The following is a 20,171-nucleotide window of genomic DNA, read 5'->3' as shown; positions in this document are numbered from 1 at the left end:
GACAGTTAAACCTCATATAATAAGATCTTGACGTCCCTAAAATTTGGCTTATAATATTCTGCAACAAGACAAGAATATTAAATGAATATTAATTTATTTATTATATAGCTACCTGCTCATCACCATCTATTTACAACTCATGTGAGGATCGGCACCCATATGCAGTAATACATATATTGAATGACTTAAAAAAAAGTATTATTTATATTTATATAAAATTGGCCCAGTTCTAATTTTTAGCCTGGCCACCTTGTCTACTAAGCGTCGTCGGCGTAAACGTAAATAAAGACAGTGACACTGACACCGAGGACAGTAAACGTAGTTTTCGCTGACTCGCCGAGAAAGCTTCCGACAAACTAGTTTACAAGAATTCTGATATTTTCACTTATGTAAATATTGTAGCCACCCCGGCATTCTGTGATGAGCTAGCCGCGTATCCGGTTACGTGGACGTATGAAATTCCTTCGCTTATTACTGAAGTTATTTTAGAACGTCATATGATCATGCGGCGATGGCTTAGTGGGTAGAGCTTCGGCCTCCTTTTCTAGGGGACCGAGTTCGATCCCCGGCACGCATCTCTAACTTTTCGGACTTATATACGTTTTTAATTAAAGCCATTATAATTAGTGCATTGTAAGGAAACCCGCATGCCTGAGAGTTCTACATACCGTTCACAAAGGTCTGGGAAGTTTACCAATCTTAATTTTGAAACCGTGGTGGAGTACAGTCAAAACCCTGATTCTGAGAGGATACTCGCGCTCAAGGTGCAATGATAAAAATTAAAGTCTTACTTGTGTATAAAATAAAAGTTTTCGTTTATGAAATTTGTTAATTTTTATTTTTTCTTTCCCAGGTCCAAAATGGCGACGAATGTCGCGCCGCACATATCACGGACGTCTCTAGTTTGTGTGTTGTTGGCTTTAATAAGTGTAAGTAAATATATTATTTTAATGTATAATAAAGTCAAGTTTAATTTTTTTTAAATGCTTATAAGAACCTGTAACTCTTTAGAATCACCATTACCATAACAGTTTCTATATAAATTCTGAAATAGATATAAGGGAGGGATCGCCGTTTGACAAACTTTGTGAGTTGGATTTTGCTAGCATATGAATGTTTTATCTTTTAATTGCATTCATATTTGTTTAGCACGATATAATAGAACTAAACATACACGATATCACCTCTAGCAGTTTCAATATAAATTACTTACTACATATGAACTATTGAAATTATTACCATTTTGCTTGTAACAACTTCGTTAACATACCATCCGCGTGGGTAGATGCTAATTATGCGTAAAGCTTTAAAGTTGAAATAATACATAATCTACTATGTTCATCGTCGCATAAATATAAAGAAAACTTGTAAAACTAGGCGGAGATTATCAATAAACCCGAGTTCAAACTCGAAACGATAGTAATCTCGAACGATTGGTAGAAACGTAAGCTGCATTGAAAACAAAAGCTGATCTTATGCATGTACAGGTATGAGCAAAAGTTATTTGACCGATTTATTTTTCTGCTTGTTTATAACCAATCGCAGATTGCTGTTGATCTCGCAAGCTTTTTATCTTTCGAGAACTGTAAATGCGACTGATATTATATAGCAGAATTGTTGATGACGATGTTTATATGTTAAAAATTCTGTTGCGACAATCTGAGATAAATTTTGTGTCATTGTAATTTTTTAATCGATTCGATTTCTCAACATAGAGTGTAACATTGTTTAAGGCCAGATGTCCAGTTTATCGTAGTTCTATTTTATTATGTCGACACAAAATAAATTCATAAGTAAGCTTTTTCTTTAACTATTAAAAAAAATGTTTATCTTAATTTAATATTTCTGTGATTAGGACAATGTTCGACCGTTGTTGCGTTTTGTCCGCTGTAAGAAAGCTTTCAATACAATGCAAAGTGCAAGATACGCAGTCTTTGATGTGATCTGTGCTCTTATTAATTGCTAACGAAAGATAATAATAATTATTATATGTGATATATTTTTACCCTTAACACTTCTCCCAAAAGTCAAATTAGCTCAGTTTGATTTTAATAGAGATTTTCCTTATATTATTTCAAACATTGTTTCTGACTGTACAAATAAGGAGAGCAAAACAAGTAACGTAATATTTTGCACAAAAGTGGTAGCGTGGCATAAGTGCGCAATTTCTCTCGGGGGAGCACCCAAGATGATTTTAGACATTATTGTAATATAGTTTTCCAATAAACTGTAGAAAATCATTATAAGTATTTGTATGTATATTTCGCAACAAAGTTACTACTGCTTAGCTTAAGTGCGTAATCTCACCGTCGCTAGCTGGTTTTCTGATATTATTATGAAACACTTTACAAAAAAACTATACCACTAAGATTAAAATACGTAGTTTGGTTTTAATTATTGTATAATGGGAATCTCGGAATCGGCTCCAATGATTTTCATGAAATTTAGTATACAGGGGGTTTTGGGGGCAATAAATTGATCTAGCTAGGATTCATTTATTTTAGAATCTCGGGCAGAAACTGCAAAAAATATCCATTTTGAGTAATTCTGATGCTTGAACGGTAAACGTTAAGCCAAACGACGGAAGTATGTAGTAAGTATATCGGAATTGTCGGAATTGTTGTCTCTTTAAAGTTCTATAAAACATTCAGAGACAAAATACGAATATTTTTTTAAGTCGGCTCATTCGCGGACGAAGTCGCGCGGGTCCGCTAGTATTACTAAAACGAGTGGTGTTCATTAAAATGTTGTTATATTTGAAACAAATGACGTATCTCAAGTACGCACATCCCTAGATACTATCCTGATATAATTGTAAAACACTTTTCCAATTGTCTGTACAAACATGAGTAGCGAAACAAGTATGTTGAAATATTTATTCCGAATGTCAGTATCCAACACTGCGTATTCATTTAGCGCCATTTTTTTATCGTCAGATCCGTTACTTTGTCTACAAGACACAAGTCTAGTTTTGATATACCTTGCATTCGCACAACATTGTGTCACTGACTTATTGGAGTCATTTGTTTTTGTCATATTGCGAAGACGATTTATGGAAACAATAATACAACTTCTTGTGTAAACAATATTCGTTAAGGTTTACATATACATGCTAATTTGTATCAGAAAAGCTGATTTTTTTACGATATTAAATATGAGGGATTTTTGTAATTTTTACTAATTGAAGTCATTATAATCCCTATCAACCTATTAACACTACAGGGCACGGGTTTTCACCCTGAATAAGACGGCTCTATTACAACTTACTTACATTTCTATGTGAGTTTTGGTTTGCGACCCGGTTAGTTTAATACTAAAGATACTGTCTTGATAACTGTATCAATCGTATTTGTTATATTCCGATATAAATGATACCATTCGTCTCCGCCTGCCACAAAAAGGCGGCCTAGAATTTATACTCAGAATTGTGCCGTCCTTGAGGTCGGCGCATGCACACTATCGGACAAGCGTGTCGCGGATTTGTGCTAAACCAGGTTAAAAAAAATTTAACCGATTCTCTTCAAAAAGTAAGAGGTTATAAATTCGGTGGTTTTTTATGTATGTTCGAACACAACTCCGTCATTTACATACGGATTTGCAAAATTGTTTTTGTTCTTATTTTGAAGTGATGTAGATTAAATATAGAATGACGAAGAATTCAGGAGACACACAATGGAACTCTTCAAAAATGAAAACAAAAATGCCGTAAATAATGTATATTGCGATAAATATACATTATTTACGGAATCATACAACGTAACATAACGCCTGTAAACTCGAAAACTTTACGCAGATGTATTAAGTGAATCGGGGTACACCCCATTTTGTATCAAAGTAGTACTTAGTTGCATATTTTTTCGTGCCTGGAAGCTAGTTGTAGCACAAGATTTATACAAATATTCATTAACTTTTTAAATGCTTTAACATTTATTTTTAAAGTCGTTTTTTTTCTATTAAAATTTATAACTTTTTAAAAAATTTTACAATTTGCAAAAGTGTCTTTATTCCAGCGCATAAAAGTTGTGGTATCTGTACCATCTTTTATTCACTCATACATTTAAACTTATACTATCAGTAGGTATGGATAAAATTAGTTTTGAAATATTATAATGATACTAAATTAACATAATAATGTTGGAGTGATTCATATTTATATAAATTATTATTTATTTTTTGCAATAAAATACAAATCTCATATATAATTTATAAACTCGAAACGGCAAAAAGATAAAGTACATGTAACAGAATAATTAGATCTATAAACAAGAATAAAATATAACGTTAGAAACTAAAGATAAAAACAAAAGTTTATTTCACAGGTTATAAATGCATTGTTCTTTTGTTTTTTTTAATAAAATTCGACTATTATTTAATATTAACCAATTATACCTATTTCGATCTAAAATAGTAGGTAGTGCGCTTGAATTGATTTTATCCAAACGTTTGTACAACTGAAGGCGAGGGAAGATTTAAATAATTATCTCGCTCTAATTTCACTTTTCACATAATTATAAGTATGTTAGTCAAAATTTATCTTACTGGCAAACTATAAATAAAATTGTTTTTTTTGTACTAATAATTCAAATAAAAAAACTGAACATCAAACGTTAGATTGGGCGGAATATAGCTTAAGTATAAAAATATCCCATAGCACAATTCAGATTCTGAATTCTGTGTCCTATGATACCTATGCGCTAGTGTTTGTATCTTCTTCGGTCGGTGGTTCATTTCAAAGAGAATTTTTCATGAAAACTCTAAATTATGTGTCCCATAATGCCTATGCGCTAATGTTTGTATCTTCTTTGGTCAAGTGGTTCAGTTATAAGAGAATTTTTCATCTCAACAATAAACAAGTCAAAAATAGCGACTTTATGTTGCAACTCAACAACACAACAACTCCAAAGATAACAAACAACAATTTTGCAAGAAAACAAACAACAAACAGCGAACGGGAGTGTAGCCTAGCTCAGTGTCCGCTCCATTTGACGTGAGCGGGCCGCGAGCGTGCGTCCGGTGGCACACATAGCGCACGTATTGCACGGCAAATGGACCGCGCAGCAAAAACAACGCGTAGACGGATGGACGCGCCTCGCAGAATCGCACTAGGTAGTAATGTATCAACTCGATTGTTTAACTCGTTTGGTTACAGTGTTCAACCTTAAGGTATCCATGCACAGTTAAAACCGTCGCCTTGCAATCCGTCGCAAGCATTATTGCAAGCGACAGTTTGACAGAGCTCGCCCGGAGAAGTAGACTGCCATGCTTATTTATACCGCCAAGCATTGCTGTGTCCCTGTGTTGAGGGCTTGGTTGCCGGTGTAATTATAGGTACCTATAGCAAGCATTTTCAATGGGCAAACGACCCCGGAAGATGACCCCTTTTCTCCACTCGACCCATGTTAGCTTTTATGCGGTTGTTTGCTACTGCGGTTTTGTATTAAATAGGTATTGCTCCAAGTAGGTTCAATGACATAGCGGCATTACGAACAAAGTCAGCAGTAGTAAAATGCTCAAATAAGCCTGTATAAAAAATATAATCCATGCCTGCGATATTAATACACTGTAGACCTCCAGAGCAGCTTATGATTGAAAGCTTTCGAAATGCTATAAAAATACTTGAGAGGATTACAGAGATATGTATCTAATGCGGCGGATCAGAAATTTTGAAACAGCGTCATAACAATCCAATTAAATCATACGTACGTTCGAACATAATTCGAGAAATAGAATACGTACTGTAAGAGAAGCTATTCCATGTACCTGCATTCGAGTAGTGTAGAAAGTCCCGACAGTGGGACATTAATTAGGTTTATTATTATAATAATTAAAAAAAATAACTGTGTATAATAATGCGAATTAAAATGATTGACATTCATTTTTGATGATTTACATTTTTTTGTAAAATTACAAATCACAAGAAGTATACATGTCCTATACGATATATTCGGAGAGTACGCTCAGTAACTATGCGATCTAGTTCTTCCTTCACATTTTTGATCCTGAACCTCGCCTTTACTGGCCCACTACAGGGTACGAGTCTGCTCCCAAACGAGTTAAGGCCGTAGTCCACCACGCTGGCCCAGTGCGGATTGGTGGCTATCACACGCCTTTGAGAACGTTATGGAGAACTCTCAGTCATGCAGGTTTCCTCACGATGTTTTTGCTTTACCGTTGAAGCAAGTGATATTTTAATTCCTTAAAAAAGGTGAACCTTTAAGTCGAGAGTCAACAGACATCTTCTAGGCACGCGCACTCCACGTAAGCTGCAGCGTTCGCCACTTACAATCAAGGAGTGTCTGGAGAAGGTTGTCACTGGGTTTTTCTAACTATACCGAAACTCAGGGCTATGGTTCTTATAGTCGCCATGAGAAGAAAACAAAACCACAAAAAATTAGGACGAAGTAGTTTTTGCGAGTAAATTGATGTAAATTATACCAGCGAACCATTATAGCCAATTTGATGAATTCAAAACCTTTAGAATTCTTAATCGTCTGTATTTGTCGCAAGTCGTTATTCTAGCATTGTTGATTGCAGCTTTTAGCTTTAATTACAAGCTAAATATAGTTCGTGATGTCCACTTTTTGTTTCTCAACCCTGCATTTAATGGAAGAGCAAAGCTTCTATTAAAATATTCTGCAGTTAATGAATGCAGACAATTAAAAATAAATTGTAAATAGTATTTCGAAACGCCATATCCAACCCTTCACAACGTGCTATAAGGGCAGGAAAAGATCCCAAGGGTTTCACTAGATTTTACTGCCATCATCAACATTAACCTATTTACGTAACATTTGACAGGCATACTGGTCGTTTCCATTTAATACGCAATCCGATCACTGTAGTTACAGTTGTCAAATATCTGAAATGTTTTACACGCTAATAGGAAAACGAAATTTCACAAAACATATTTCTGAGAGATAGGTAGGGAATGAAAGAATAAAAAAGAATCTGGAGCTGGTCTGAGCCAGCTTTCAGCTGTGACACTTTTTGGATTAGTTACATATTCATCAATCGATAACATAATCGATAAACTTTAACAAATGGGTACCTGAAATAATCATCATCAACAGTTTAATCATTTCCTCACTAGTCACTACAATCTGCTACATAGCGCGTTGGGCATACTTCAATGATAACTTGTTAGTAATGATAATCTGGACCTACGGCTTAATGTGCATGCAGGCATGGAGCCAACATCTATTATCTACCTTTGGATACTGAGAATAACTGAGCAGAGAAACAATCTCGAGATCAGTACGAGTATGTATTTCAACGAGCCAGTTAGTCTAGACAAAAAGCTTTGAAACTAAAGTAAACTGTTTAACGTCACGTGCATTTAGAAACACCGGTCATACGATGTCGCGCGTGTTCGACACGTCCTGTCTAATGAGTTGTGAAAGCTCCACTACAATGACTCCCAACCCTCGTGGGAGCTATTGTCACACCGCGCACTGCCAATTATCTATGGCTAATTATTACTTACAGAATTCCACCTGCATGCTAACCGCTTTTAACTTCGATTATACCAGCTTCAGTGAGTTTAGTTATCGCTTGTAGAAGTATGTTTTAATTTGTATGCCCTAAGCAGTCATTTAAGACTTCTGCGGGCATAAGTTTAAAAAATATATTAACATATACAAGCACTCTGATTTAGTTTAACTCGGTTGCTTGGTTACTATACAATTGAATTTCCTTATGATAAGGTTGCTTTCAAGCAGTCGGCACCGCTGAATTTCTTCTCGGTGAATCTGCCTTCCTACACCTAACACCTAAATCGAATGCCTTACGATTTTGACGATGTTTATAGATGAAAAACGTTTCACAAACTTAGGTGATAACTATTCGTGGACGGTTGACGTATGCCCAGGAATCTCCTTAGATTAGGCGTTACTTATTTAGGCATTGCCTTATTTGTCGTTAGTGAAAATGGTCAGAGAAATTACAAAAATATTTGACATTTCGCAAGAGCTTAGAATGTAGGCTTTCTTGATTTTTTTAGAACGCAATATAGTATATCCTACGGAGGCTAAACAACTCTATGGTCAGAAATTGTTGTAGGTTTAGTATAAGTTCGGAACGAAAGAAAAAAAAAACATTCATCTTAGTTGCAATTGAAATTAGAAACTCTAAGCGGAAAGAGTTGAGAGCATTATACAGCATAATTCCTGTATTGTAGATGCGTTTTACTTTAACTTTATCTTTATGAAACATATGTAATTCCTGTCTGCTTTTAATTTCGATTTCGATTTATCTTGTTCGCAGAGCGAGTGCGCTCTCATTATTTACTATTCGAAAAGGGAGGGGATTGGAAAACCATTAACTATTTATAGGAGTTCTATAATTACTTTATATTTTTTTCTACTATAATTAATAAATGAGCGGCGCACATAGCCTTGAAAAATAGCTTTTCGTAACATTATAAGATATAGCTTTAGAAGATACCTCACCAAGGTACTTAGTTATAATCCTAGTTTCTTTAGAAAACGCAATTTTATTTGGATGGTACAATTTATAGGGCCATATTATTAATGTGCTGGATCAAGACTAAGAAACGATAATGCAGGTCTTATCCATGTTATGTTTCATCATCATCATCATATCAACCGTTAGACGTCCACTTCTGGACATAGGTCTTTTGTAGGGAGTTTCAAATTCCACGGTTCCGTGCCGCTTGGATCCAGCGGCTACCTGCGACGCGCTTAATGTCGTCGGTCCACCTCGTTGGGGTCGACCAACACTGCGCTTACTAGTGAGGGGCTGTCATTCCAGCACCTTGGGACCCCAACGTCCATCCTTTCTCCGAACTATGTGCCCGGCACATTGCCACTTCAGCTTCGCGACTCGTTGAGCTATGTCGGTAACTCTGGTTCTTCTACGAATCTCCACATATCTGATTCGATCGCGTAGCGATACAAAAAATCAAAATTCATTTATTTCCAGTAGGCCTAATACAAGCACTTTTGAAACGTCAAGTCTGTCCGTGTGTAGTGACTCTACCACCGGTTCGGAAGGCAGATTCTACCGAGAAGAAGCAAGGCGTCAAGAAACTCAGCAGTTGCTTTTTTCCAACATCAAAAATTTACATTTTACATTTTAACATTCATTTTTCTATCTTGTGAGAGAAGCGGAGCCGGATGCTTCCAGGCAACCATCTCATTAAGAAACTCATCAATTGTATAATAACCTCGCTGTAATAAATGTGTTTTAACACATTCTTTAAATTTATGCATTGGTAGGTCCAAAATCACCTTAGGAATATTGTATTATTATGATACTCCGAGCATAGCTCTCTCCATCGCCCGCTGAGTGACTCTGAGCCTTCTTATGAGGCCCATATGTTATTTTATGTCTAATGCAGATTAAAAGGTACGCCAAGAATTGAGATCCTTAATTAGACATTTATTGATGAACTCTGAAAATTTCACAGCCCCAGTAATTCAGCCTGACGCGTGAACAATTTTGGAGATAAGATCTTTCAATGGAAGAAAATCTAGATACGATATTTTTATTTACGTTTCATTATTCATATGTGTTTTTATTTTTTTGGTAGATTAGAACCGAGATGCGCAATAAAAATTCTCGTGTCTTATGCATATTTTTTTTCAGCAGTTTGTCACCAATCATTTCTACACCTATGAGATCAGCGCGCTGCTATGCACAAACTGTAATTAAATAATCAATATTTTATTCAATTAGTGCTAACATGTCTTCTTTCAAAGCTAAATCTGGTTTTGAGTTTGACTCACTGTTCACTTGAAATGTCAAGATTATGCAGTATCCTCCTATATTCTAAACGCTTTCCTTAATAAGGTCTTTTGTTCACGGAGAATCTTTGTACGAAGTAGTCTAGTGGTTATCATTTGTATACCAATGCCGTCCGGCTGTCGTGAGCTGTTTTCCAAGCAGCAGGCAAATGGGACTCGTGCATGAGAAACGAAACTCTAATTGTATAAATTTTCCTAAAAATGAGCGTAGACACTGTCGCTTCTTTGTCAGACCTTTGTATGTGAATATAATGAGCAAGGAAAACTTGTTTAGATTTGGGAATATGTCAAGAAAATGTTTCTGCAGATAAAATGGGCAACAGTAAAGTATTTTTGATTGTATATTTATGAAATCGGTTCTCTAGTGCGTTATAGTAATTCCAAAGTTCTTTTTTTATGGAAGACCAACACTATGCCTTGGTTCCACATGAATTTTTTACTATTATCTCTTTGTTCCCTCGAAATGTGTGTTTTTTTGTGGTCCGCTAATAACGCTTCTTATTTTTTCTTTTTATAAAGTTATCAGGTGTGGTTGATTTATGTCAATAAACTTTATTACAAAAACTGTCATTGGCGAATTTAAAGCCCGAGGTACTATATGACCGAGAAGGTTTCCTTCTAGCCTTTGTAAATGTGGACAGAGTAATAAGAAGTGAAATAGACATTGCGAAGTTAAAACATAGAGTAAGCATAGATGGGGGAAATAGTTATACAAACTAATCTAAGGCTTGCAAATAGAAATAAACTATTTCATCATGTTCACATTATGAGTTTCTTATGTATAGCTTTAGGTTTAGGTTTCTTGTGCAATAGATTATGAAATGATTCCTAAATATATAATAGGTTTAGGTAATAAATCAATGTAAAAGTCATATACATAAATATATAAATTTGCAGTATTCATGCATGTATTCTTACAAATTGCAAATACATATGAACTATAACGAGATGCCCTTTGGCATCCATTAATAAATAATTATATGGTTGGCAACCTTAGAATTATTTATTACTGCATTTTATGGCTGCGATCTTTACTAAGCGATAAGGTCGCCTTTTGATTTCTATTCCTTCCTTTCGTTTTTTGTGATCTCAACTCCTTGAGGTGTACTAATAAAGAGTTTTAAATTAAATAAATAAATTAGACATCTACTTATAAATAAACCAAGTAACAATTTACTCTGCTATTACATAACCGACGATTTTGATGGCCGATTGGCGCAGTGGGCAGCGACGCTACTTTCTGAGTCCAAGTTTCTGGGCTTCTTGGTTCGATTCCCACAACTGAAAAATGTTTGTGTGATGAACAAGACTGTTTTTCAGTGTGTGTGTTTTTATGTACATTATGAGTATATATATTTTTGTATATTATTTGTACAAATACCATCTATGTACCCATAACACAGGCTACGTTTTCTTTGGGGCTAGATGGCGATGTGTGTATTGTCGAAGTTTATTTATTTATTTATTATAACTGCCAATAACAACAATCTAACAACTAATGGATCAATCGTACGGTCTACAAGGTCAGTAGTTTATAGGTTTAAGAACAGAATAATTGCAACAACAAGTTGCACGATATGAATAAAAGATGCAACAAACTATGTACAAAGCTCACGTGAGGCGAATGACGGAACTGTAACGGTGAGATTCACCTATCCAGAATCTGATGAATATGCAGATCTCACGATGACGCCCTGTCGTGGAATGCTAACGGTTGAAACACTTCAACAATGCCGGTGTTTGGAGCCGGTGCTCAAACACATCGGTTCGGTTTCAGCAAACGAAAGTACAAGTAACAAGCAGCCGGTTCTTGTTTGCCCCGCAAAAATTATGTTACAAATACAAAACTGCTTATTCTAAGGAATATAACTTTACTAGGTGCTTTGACGGCTGACTAGCAACCCTGATTTCTGAGTCCAAATCTGTGGGGTCGACTCACACAATTGGAAAACATTCGTGTGATGAACATGAATGTTTTACAGTGTCTGGGTGTTTATCTGTATGTTAAAATTATATATATGTATATTATTCATAAAAATATTCATCAGTCAGTCTTAGAACTATTTCTAGTTACTGCCAACCTAAAGCACATGTTTCTGAAAAGACGCTGGCAAGAAATTTAGTTCTTGCTACTTTATAGGAATTGAATTTAGCAGTTATACATTCAAATCCTTCCATGCTTAATTTTCATGAAGTTATTCATCATTTTCAACAATCCTAGGGTATTTTTATTAATTTTAAATCTTATTATTATTATTATTTTTCCACTGCAATTTAGCCATTGACTGCAATCTCACCTGGTAGCGGTTGATGATGCAGTCTAAGTTGGTAGCGGGCTAACCTGTACCGGAACACTAAATCGCTTAGATTAATAAGGCAGTCTAGAAATACTTTACCAAAAAGTTGTCTTGCAAAACTCCTGATTTTATCATATGGTGATTACTTATCGCAATTGGCAAAATTTTTGAAATTACATTTTTTGGCCAATTGGTGTCTTAAATTGTGACCGTCATTGTTGCGATTGACAACAGTCAACCCCCTGTCAGATTAGTTAAGAATTTGTGAGCAACCTAATTGGCAGCAGTATCTTACGTAAATCTTTGGAACAATGTTGCCCCAATGTTAATCCGCCTTTATCTTTTATCTTTAAACCGGCTATATCTTTAAAGGGGTTCATGTTCAAACTGTCATTTAGTGTTGGTGATGCCCCTTGAAAAAAAGAGCTCTTACTTTTATCTGATATTTCCATCTATTCACTTACAATCAGCACCTTTAGCAGTATAGAAGGCGGTGCCGTCAATGAAGTATTTTAACGATGCTCGAGTAGATAATTTATAAGCATCAATGATAAGCAGGCTTCTGTTCCGTTACAGATTCGTATTTTATTAAAAACTCATAAAATTTTACCAAGTCTTATTTATAAACATAAAACAAGATAAGTTCTAATTTAGTTACGTTTAGGTAGAGTAGTTAACAATTTTATCTTATCAATTATTCATTGTAAAGTCAACATTATTTATTTATTTATTTATACTCTTTATTTGTACACTACTCAGAAAAACGAGAAAAAAAAGAACATCAACAACTCATGAAGAATGAAGCAGGATACAAAAGGCGGCCTTATGGCTAAGTAGCGATATCTGCCAGGTAACCTTAGGATCTCCTGAGGATGCTCTCCGGTTTCTCCGGAGCGAAACGTGCGTAGAGGTACATTGGCGAAGATCTGTTTTGTGTGGAGTATAAGGATAGAAAAAAATACAAATTACACCATACAGATTCTCCTGCTTTTCGCGGAGTATAGCAAATTAAGCTTAATTTTCTTAGTTACGTTTTTTTAAATCCCGTGAACGAGAAAACGCATACCAAGGATACAGGCGAGAAAATTACTGATAAAAAAGTACGCATACACACCATCCGGTTCTTATTTTCATCGCAAAAGTTCTTAATTGATCGTTAACACAATAAAACGTTTGGAGCGTGCGAGTTTAATGAAGTTAGCTAATTTGTTTGGGTGGTTTATTTTATAATATAGGTAAAACGTTTATTTTAAACTCCTTTATGTCGTTATAATAATTTTGCACAAAAAAAAACTGTCGGTTTCATTAACGGTAATGAATTTGTAAGGGGAAATATTTTACAATATTTAATTATTTTGATGTTGTTTTTAAATTTAAAACTTTTGGGCTGTCGCCGTCTGCGCCACAGAGCATAAACAAAATTTTGGAATATTTACATATTGTTTTTAATTTTGGTATTAATTATGTAAATAATATTCATCAATAGCCTATAACAGTCCACTGCTGGACTAAAGGCCCAACGGGAGGGTTTGCCCATAATCACCACGCTCGCTGGGCAGACCGAGTTTTAAATAAATAAATAAACTACGTCAATAAACACATCGCCATCTAGCTTGTGTTATGGGTACTAAGATAGCTGATGAATATATATATATTTTGAATGAATATAATACACATAAATACTTATAATATACAGATAAACACACACACACACTGAACAACATTCATGTTCATCACACAAACATTTTCCAGTTTAGGGAATCGAACCCACGACCTTGGTAGAAAGTAGGGTCGCTGCCCACTGCGCCACTCGGCCAGCAAGCCAAAGTCCGGGTTTTTAGCAAGATAATAGTATTAGCACTGAGGACGCTGCCACCTGCCCTTCGTTTTTGCGTTGCCTTCACCTGTCACTACTTTCCTTCCCCCAGGGGGAATGGAAGTAGTGACAGGTGTCACCACACGGCAGAAAATAATAATAATAATAACTAAAATAAAAACATTTTTATAAACAGCTTTGTTGCGTGTAAATTATGCATATGTATAACGTTAATTTGCAAAAGGCTTTCAGGACACTTACTTTAGAATAATTATCCATGAGATGGAAAACCTCAATAATGCGTAAACAATTAAATGTTATTGTAGTAAATACAAATTTAAAATAATTGTTACGATTGTTATTATGCAATAGCTTAAATTAACGGATTAATGATTTATGTAGTTTGAAATTGGTATACAACTGCTTGGCTCAATGCTTGTCTGGGGGGAGGCTTGGGCCGTGGCTAGTTACCAATCTACTTACTAAAACGTGCCGCTAAGCGATTTAGTTTTCCGGCGCGACGTTGTGTAGAAACCGATTAGGGGATATGACTACCACACTCCCTAAAAGGTAAGCCCGCTACCATCTTACACTGCATCATTACCACCACATGAGATTGCAGTCAAGGGCTAAACTGTAGTGGAATAAAAAAATATATATAAACATCCAACAACCAATGTTTTGCTATTAAACTATACCTACTTTCCCACGTAAGTTTTTTCACCAAAATTCAAGAAGGATACCAAAAATAAGGCAACTGCCACTTTCGTTGTAATAATGGGAATCGTACGAAATATTATATTGTCCGATCCGAGTGAGAGTTAAGAAATCTAAGTCTAGCTTTTAATTGTTCATGTGTCGTCTAAACTTTCCTTTTCACGAGATCTTATCCGAAGATGAGTAGTTCTTGTTTGACCACAACATTTACAGCTAACTACTGTTATATGTAAATGTTCGGTTGAATCCGTTGTAGGTTTTACCCCGTATGTTTAATTTATTAGTAAAATTATGTTTTCTATTCTAATAATTAAGCAGCATAGAAAGCAAAATGTATTTTAAACGTAAAAAACACTGTGTTTCTCAAAAGTATTATGATTCTTCATACTTTAACCTCTTTTTTCTTAAATTTATGAACGGATTTTGACTAATTTTGTTATTAAGGTTTTTAGGTTTTTGCATTTTTTATTTCGAAAACCGGGGACCCAGTACCCGTAGGAGAGATTAACGTTATAACACCTTATAATCCGTAATTCATTTATTAAATAAATAAGTAAATATTAAATATACTACAATAATACACACATCGCCATCTAGCCCCAAAGTAAGCGTAGCTTGTATTATTTATTAATATAATACACTAGCGTACCTAGCCCGCTTCACCGCCGATTTTTCTTCATTTTATTTAAACAATAAACTGACATCATTAAATTTTTAATAAAAGCTGTATTTGACAGTTCAAAAATAGGAGTGCTCCGATCGTCACCAAACTTTACAGGATTACTTGCCAGGTCAATCCGGAAATTCCCTGAAAGTTTCATTGAAATCGGCCCAGCCGTTTCGGAGCCTATACGGAACATACCCACACACTTTCTCTTTTATATATATATATATATATATATACTAGCGGACCCCAGCGCCATCTGTCGGACTGTTTTGTGAATCTAAACCATTCACGGTGCCACTCAAACGCATACCAAAAAATTCATTCAAATCGGTCCAGCCGTTTAGGAGGAGTTCAGTGACATACACACGCACGGAAGAAATATATATATAAAGAAGATAGAGATATAAATACTTATAGGTACACATAAACACCCAGACACTGAATAACATTCATGTTCATCACAAAAACATTTATTGCATAGACTGTGTACTATACTATAAATATATGTGACTGTGTATAATGGTTTATGAGCTAAAAAAGGGCTTACTTACCGTTTGCCATTTCAGGCGTGCCTGCGTGTAGTTCAATGGTAAAAAGGTAAAAGTTCATCTTTACTATTTTAATGTGTAAACAAAGTAACTCAAATGTTGAACTTCGAATGTAACAAATAGAAATAACCAAACTAATAACAAGCACGGAAGATGAAAATAACCTCTAACCAGATTGGAATTATTAATTCGGGCACGATTATGAAGCGAACAGCGATAAGACAGATGTTCGGTGTCGAAGCACATGTAATTTATTACTCGTAATGTAAAATAGGTGAGCGGTGAGCCACGATGAAAGAAACATAGTGGTAATCACGAAATTACACGTTCCATTCACATGTTTAGGGCACGAATGCGAGCATGGTAAATTGGACTTTTTTTGTCATCCAAATTGGATTCCGTTTAGTTCTTTGTTAATAACATAATTTTGATTTTTTTGTTGTTGTTGTCTCGGATAGATAACTACGTAAAGAGATGTAACAGCATCACCGGGAGAGTACGGCGTTAGCGAAGCTAACCAGCAGGGCTAACAGGAGATAAAAATTAAATCCCCCGATAATCCTGACAAGGGATAAAATTAATGTGTCCACCTATCAAGTCATGGCAACAGGGAATAGGAGAAGTTTACCCCCGTTAATGCAGCATCATCATATCAACCCATTACCGACCCACTACAGGGCACGGGTCTCCTCCCACAATGAGAAGGGTTTAGGTCATAGTCACCCGCGTGTCGGACCACGGTGGCCCATCCAGTTTGGATTCCACGTGCTTTTGAAAACATTATGGAAAACTCTCAGGCATGCAATATCCTTCATCGTTGAAGCAAGTGATATTTTAATTGCTTAAAACTCACAAAATGTCCGAGGTAAGTGCATTCGAACCCGGTCCCCTGAAAGTGTAGCCTTGTTCTAACGAGTAGGCTATCACCGCTTCGGATTATTTGGTTATTATTTTCACTTGTGCACCAATGCTCGGAGAGTTGATAAAGCTGTGGCAGAAGATACATTTTTATCCTTGTCTTGTCTTCTACTCATGCTAGCGGTGCTTGGCTCGACAACATCGGGGAGGGATTTTAACCCTCAGGGTGATTCCAGTAGCTGATAACCATCTTAAGGGTGTAACAGAGCCACCGTTGAGTTGGTGATAATGGGGGGTCTTCTGTCAAGCTCGAACCTCGACTGAGGGTTTGTATAGGTTGGGTTTGTTGGACCACGGTCTGTGTGATCCTGTGAACATTGATTAGACCCACGTCCAAAAACGCCAGAAGTCGGAGACGAATTCCTGTCAAACGAAGTTGCTCGAGTGATTTGTAGAAACATATTATCAACATTCCTTTCCATCTTATACGACACTAAGAGTGCTAAGTATTGGCCTGTGGGCGGAACCGAGCCCTGTAGTTGGCACCAGGTAATAGTCTGATAATGATGAAGAGGACAACACCTTTTCACCAGTTGAAGAATATCCTACTAAAACTTCAACTTTTTATATTTAGGCTTTGGATTTTCTATCAGAGAGCCAGAACAAAGCCTTTTACAGCTATATTTGTCGATGAGCAAATTTCAACAATGGCAGTTTTTTGTATTATGCAAATAATTGCGCGTCTTGTATTGGGGCTTGTATTCAATTAATGCGGTGAGAAAATGACATGTCTATTTCGGCCTGAGGCCAAACAGAGCTCTATCATTACCATCGGCTACGTCGCGGAGTAAGATCGTGACTGGATGTGTCATCGAAGCGTTGTGTTCGAACAGTCGTGAAACTTTATGCTAATGTCTTGATATTAATGCTGATTCGGTAGTGCACAAATCGGTAATCTCATTTAAACTGACAGCTCTTAAAATAGCGCTATCTCTTTCTACGCGTGTAAGTAACATTGTGAAATGGATAGCTTACATTCAGCAGCATTGTGTAGTTTGAATATAAGCTATAACTAATTATGCGTTACTTCTACACGGTGGTTTGTGTACAAAACAAAAGATATCATAGTATCGGTTATATTTAATAATTCAATTTACTAAGTATGATAACTTTAATATTTTATCCAGGATAGATACAATAATTTCCTGAAATTAAAAGTCACTTTTGATACTTTTTGTATTCAGTTGCAATAATTTTAAAAGCCGTGATTCTATAATGCTTAGCTTGAAACTTGAAATCACACAACACTACTTGGCAAAGAAAAACTATTGCATTTATTATTCAGAATTTGTACCAACTTGATAACTCAACTCGTTACCGGGCAAAAGGCACTCGACACACGGTCAGGTAGAAAGAGAGGCAAATAAGTCCTATAATAAGGTTTGGGCTACATCGCTTAATAGAACTAACAAAAAAATTACGAATCTATTGTTTAATTCGAAAGAAAAGTGGTTTGTTGTATACCGCACTCTTTTCTATCAGTAAAATTAAACACTAAAATCGTTTTAATACTGTCTCATATCGAGTCTGTATGTGTTGTATGTAGAAAATAATAATATCTTTAATAACTTACTTATGATTTTCCATAGTGGTCAATCACACAGAAAATATACATACAAATAAAAATAACTATGATGACTATGTATAATATTAAAAAATTTATACCGTCCAACTGTTAACATATGGGCATGGTACCCAAAACGCTGGCGCTATTGCCTGTATATATGGCGCTGACGTCAGTTTCTTACCCAAGACCTAACTCTTATTAACTAGGCTTAATAAGAGTCAGGTATTGGGTACTGCCACATCAATTTTCTCTATCAAACAAAGCCAACACCACCTGGCCTAGCGTCATTGACCCCAACAATGTGAACAAAGTTATTGTATTACGCACGCAGAGGACTAATCACGAAAAAACCGCAGCAAAAACACCAATTCGGCAATTGTTTCACTGTCGCGAGCCAAAGAGATTTACAAAGAGGCTAGATCGGCTATTTTGCGGGCCCAATGAAAAAAGGTAAAAGGTAACCTTTGTCAAGTCTTTGGCAGCTCTGCTTCTTTATTTCGGAAACCGGAATCGGAAAGTCAAAAAAAAGAAAGCACCTTCTGCAGATGCCGGACACAACCACTTTAGACGCAGGGAAAAGTCATTTTTTTTATAAGCATGGCAATATTGTGCCTATAACAAAATTTGATTTAATTTACCTAACTCCCTCATTCAAGTATGCCATTCTGAGTTTTAGGATTCCTTATTCTTATGAATACCAAGTCACGACTTTAGCTTGGTACCTATCTATAAAACGAAAGTTAATAGGTATCTTTACATCAATCGCGTCACCTCTTAGGCCATATCTACACTTTCTATTAGTTGAGATCGTGGTCAAGCTCGAGTCTTTATCTTAATAGAATACCCATGATACTAGAGAGAGAGAATGATCCCTCCGTGTGCAACATTAATTATTTATTTGATTTTTTTTCTGCAGGCTCTTCTCGGTAGAGTCTGCCTTCCGAACCAGTGGTAGAGTCAGTACAAACAGACTGACTTGACGTTTCGGAAGTGCTTATAATCAAGGTCTACTTGAATTTTTAAAATATAATTTTATAAATAAGATAAGGGCGTATGCTTGAACTTGCGCAGGTTCGGGACGGAGTGGAATTTAGCTCGGTGTATAATACTATATCAAATAATCTATTCTTGTTGAAAAGGGACTACAGCGAAAAGTAACCCAAGAGGTCCTCTTTTTTACTCTTTTGGCTTTGTCCTGTCTCCCACTAATTAACTTTTTATTATCTGTGTAGCAAGGCCGTTCTTTAAATTAGCGACTACTATTAACGAGTTAATCCAGTTGACGTAATTGGGTTATTTTAAGCTTTGAGATATCAATGGTTTAAATAACTTAATTAATTAAGTACATGGGTATCTATTTTTTTTTGTCACCTATAATTTAGACAATCGATACTGCCGCATCAGTTATGTGATCTTAACCAAGCGATCAAGTATTCCAGTAAGGTTCGCGTGGAATAGGTTTAGTAACACTCAGTAGCAAAGCTTTTTGTTACAGAAAATTTAACTGAATCATGTAAGGTGGAAAACCTTTAGTCAGAAATATAGTCAGAAACATCTTCTTGGAAAATATTTCTCTGTAAGGAAAAATAAAGGTATTATAAACTGAAAGTTCTTGCAATCTAATTTTTCGCTACTCAGCATCCTAATTTGTTATTATCGTCGACATCATTACTTTATTGCTAATAGAAAAGAAATATACAAAGACGTACTTTTCTTCAATCTATACTGATATTATAAAGAGGTAAGGTTTGCGAGTTTGTGAGGTTGTGAGATTGTGACGTTGTAAGGGGTAATCTCTATCGGATCTACTGAACCGATTTTCAAAATTATTTCAACAATAGAAAGCTACGTTATTGTGGATATTAACCTGAAAACTG

At 35.7% G+C, this 20,171-nt stretch overlaps 1 protein-coding gene across 2 annotated transcripts in view; it reads left to right on the top strand.

Annotated features, from left to right (window-relative positions):
* Positions 1 to 20,171, top strand: part of LOC120627153 (cuticlin-1) — a 133,260-nt gene that overhangs the window by 49,909 nt on the left and 63,180 nt on the right. For both annotated transcript variants that reach the window (XM_039895026.1, XM_039895027.1), the window contains one exon: positions 854 to 929. In XM_039895026.1, coding sequence (XP_039750960.1) covers positions 854 to 929 — 76 coding nt within the window. The remainder of the gene's footprint in view (positions 1 to 853; positions 930 to 20,171) is intronic.

The sequence above is a fragment of the Pararge aegeria genome, chromosome 10 (assembly GCF_905163445.1).
Source record: "Pararge aegeria chromosome 10, ilParAegt1.1, whole genome shotgun sequence".
Classification (NCBI taxonomy): domain Eukaryota; kingdom Metazoa; phylum Arthropoda; class Insecta; order Lepidoptera; family Nymphalidae; genus Pararge; species Pararge aegeria.
The sequence above is the reverse complement of the archived record's forward strand: the minus strand, read 5'-3'. Positions and strand labels throughout refer to the sequence as shown.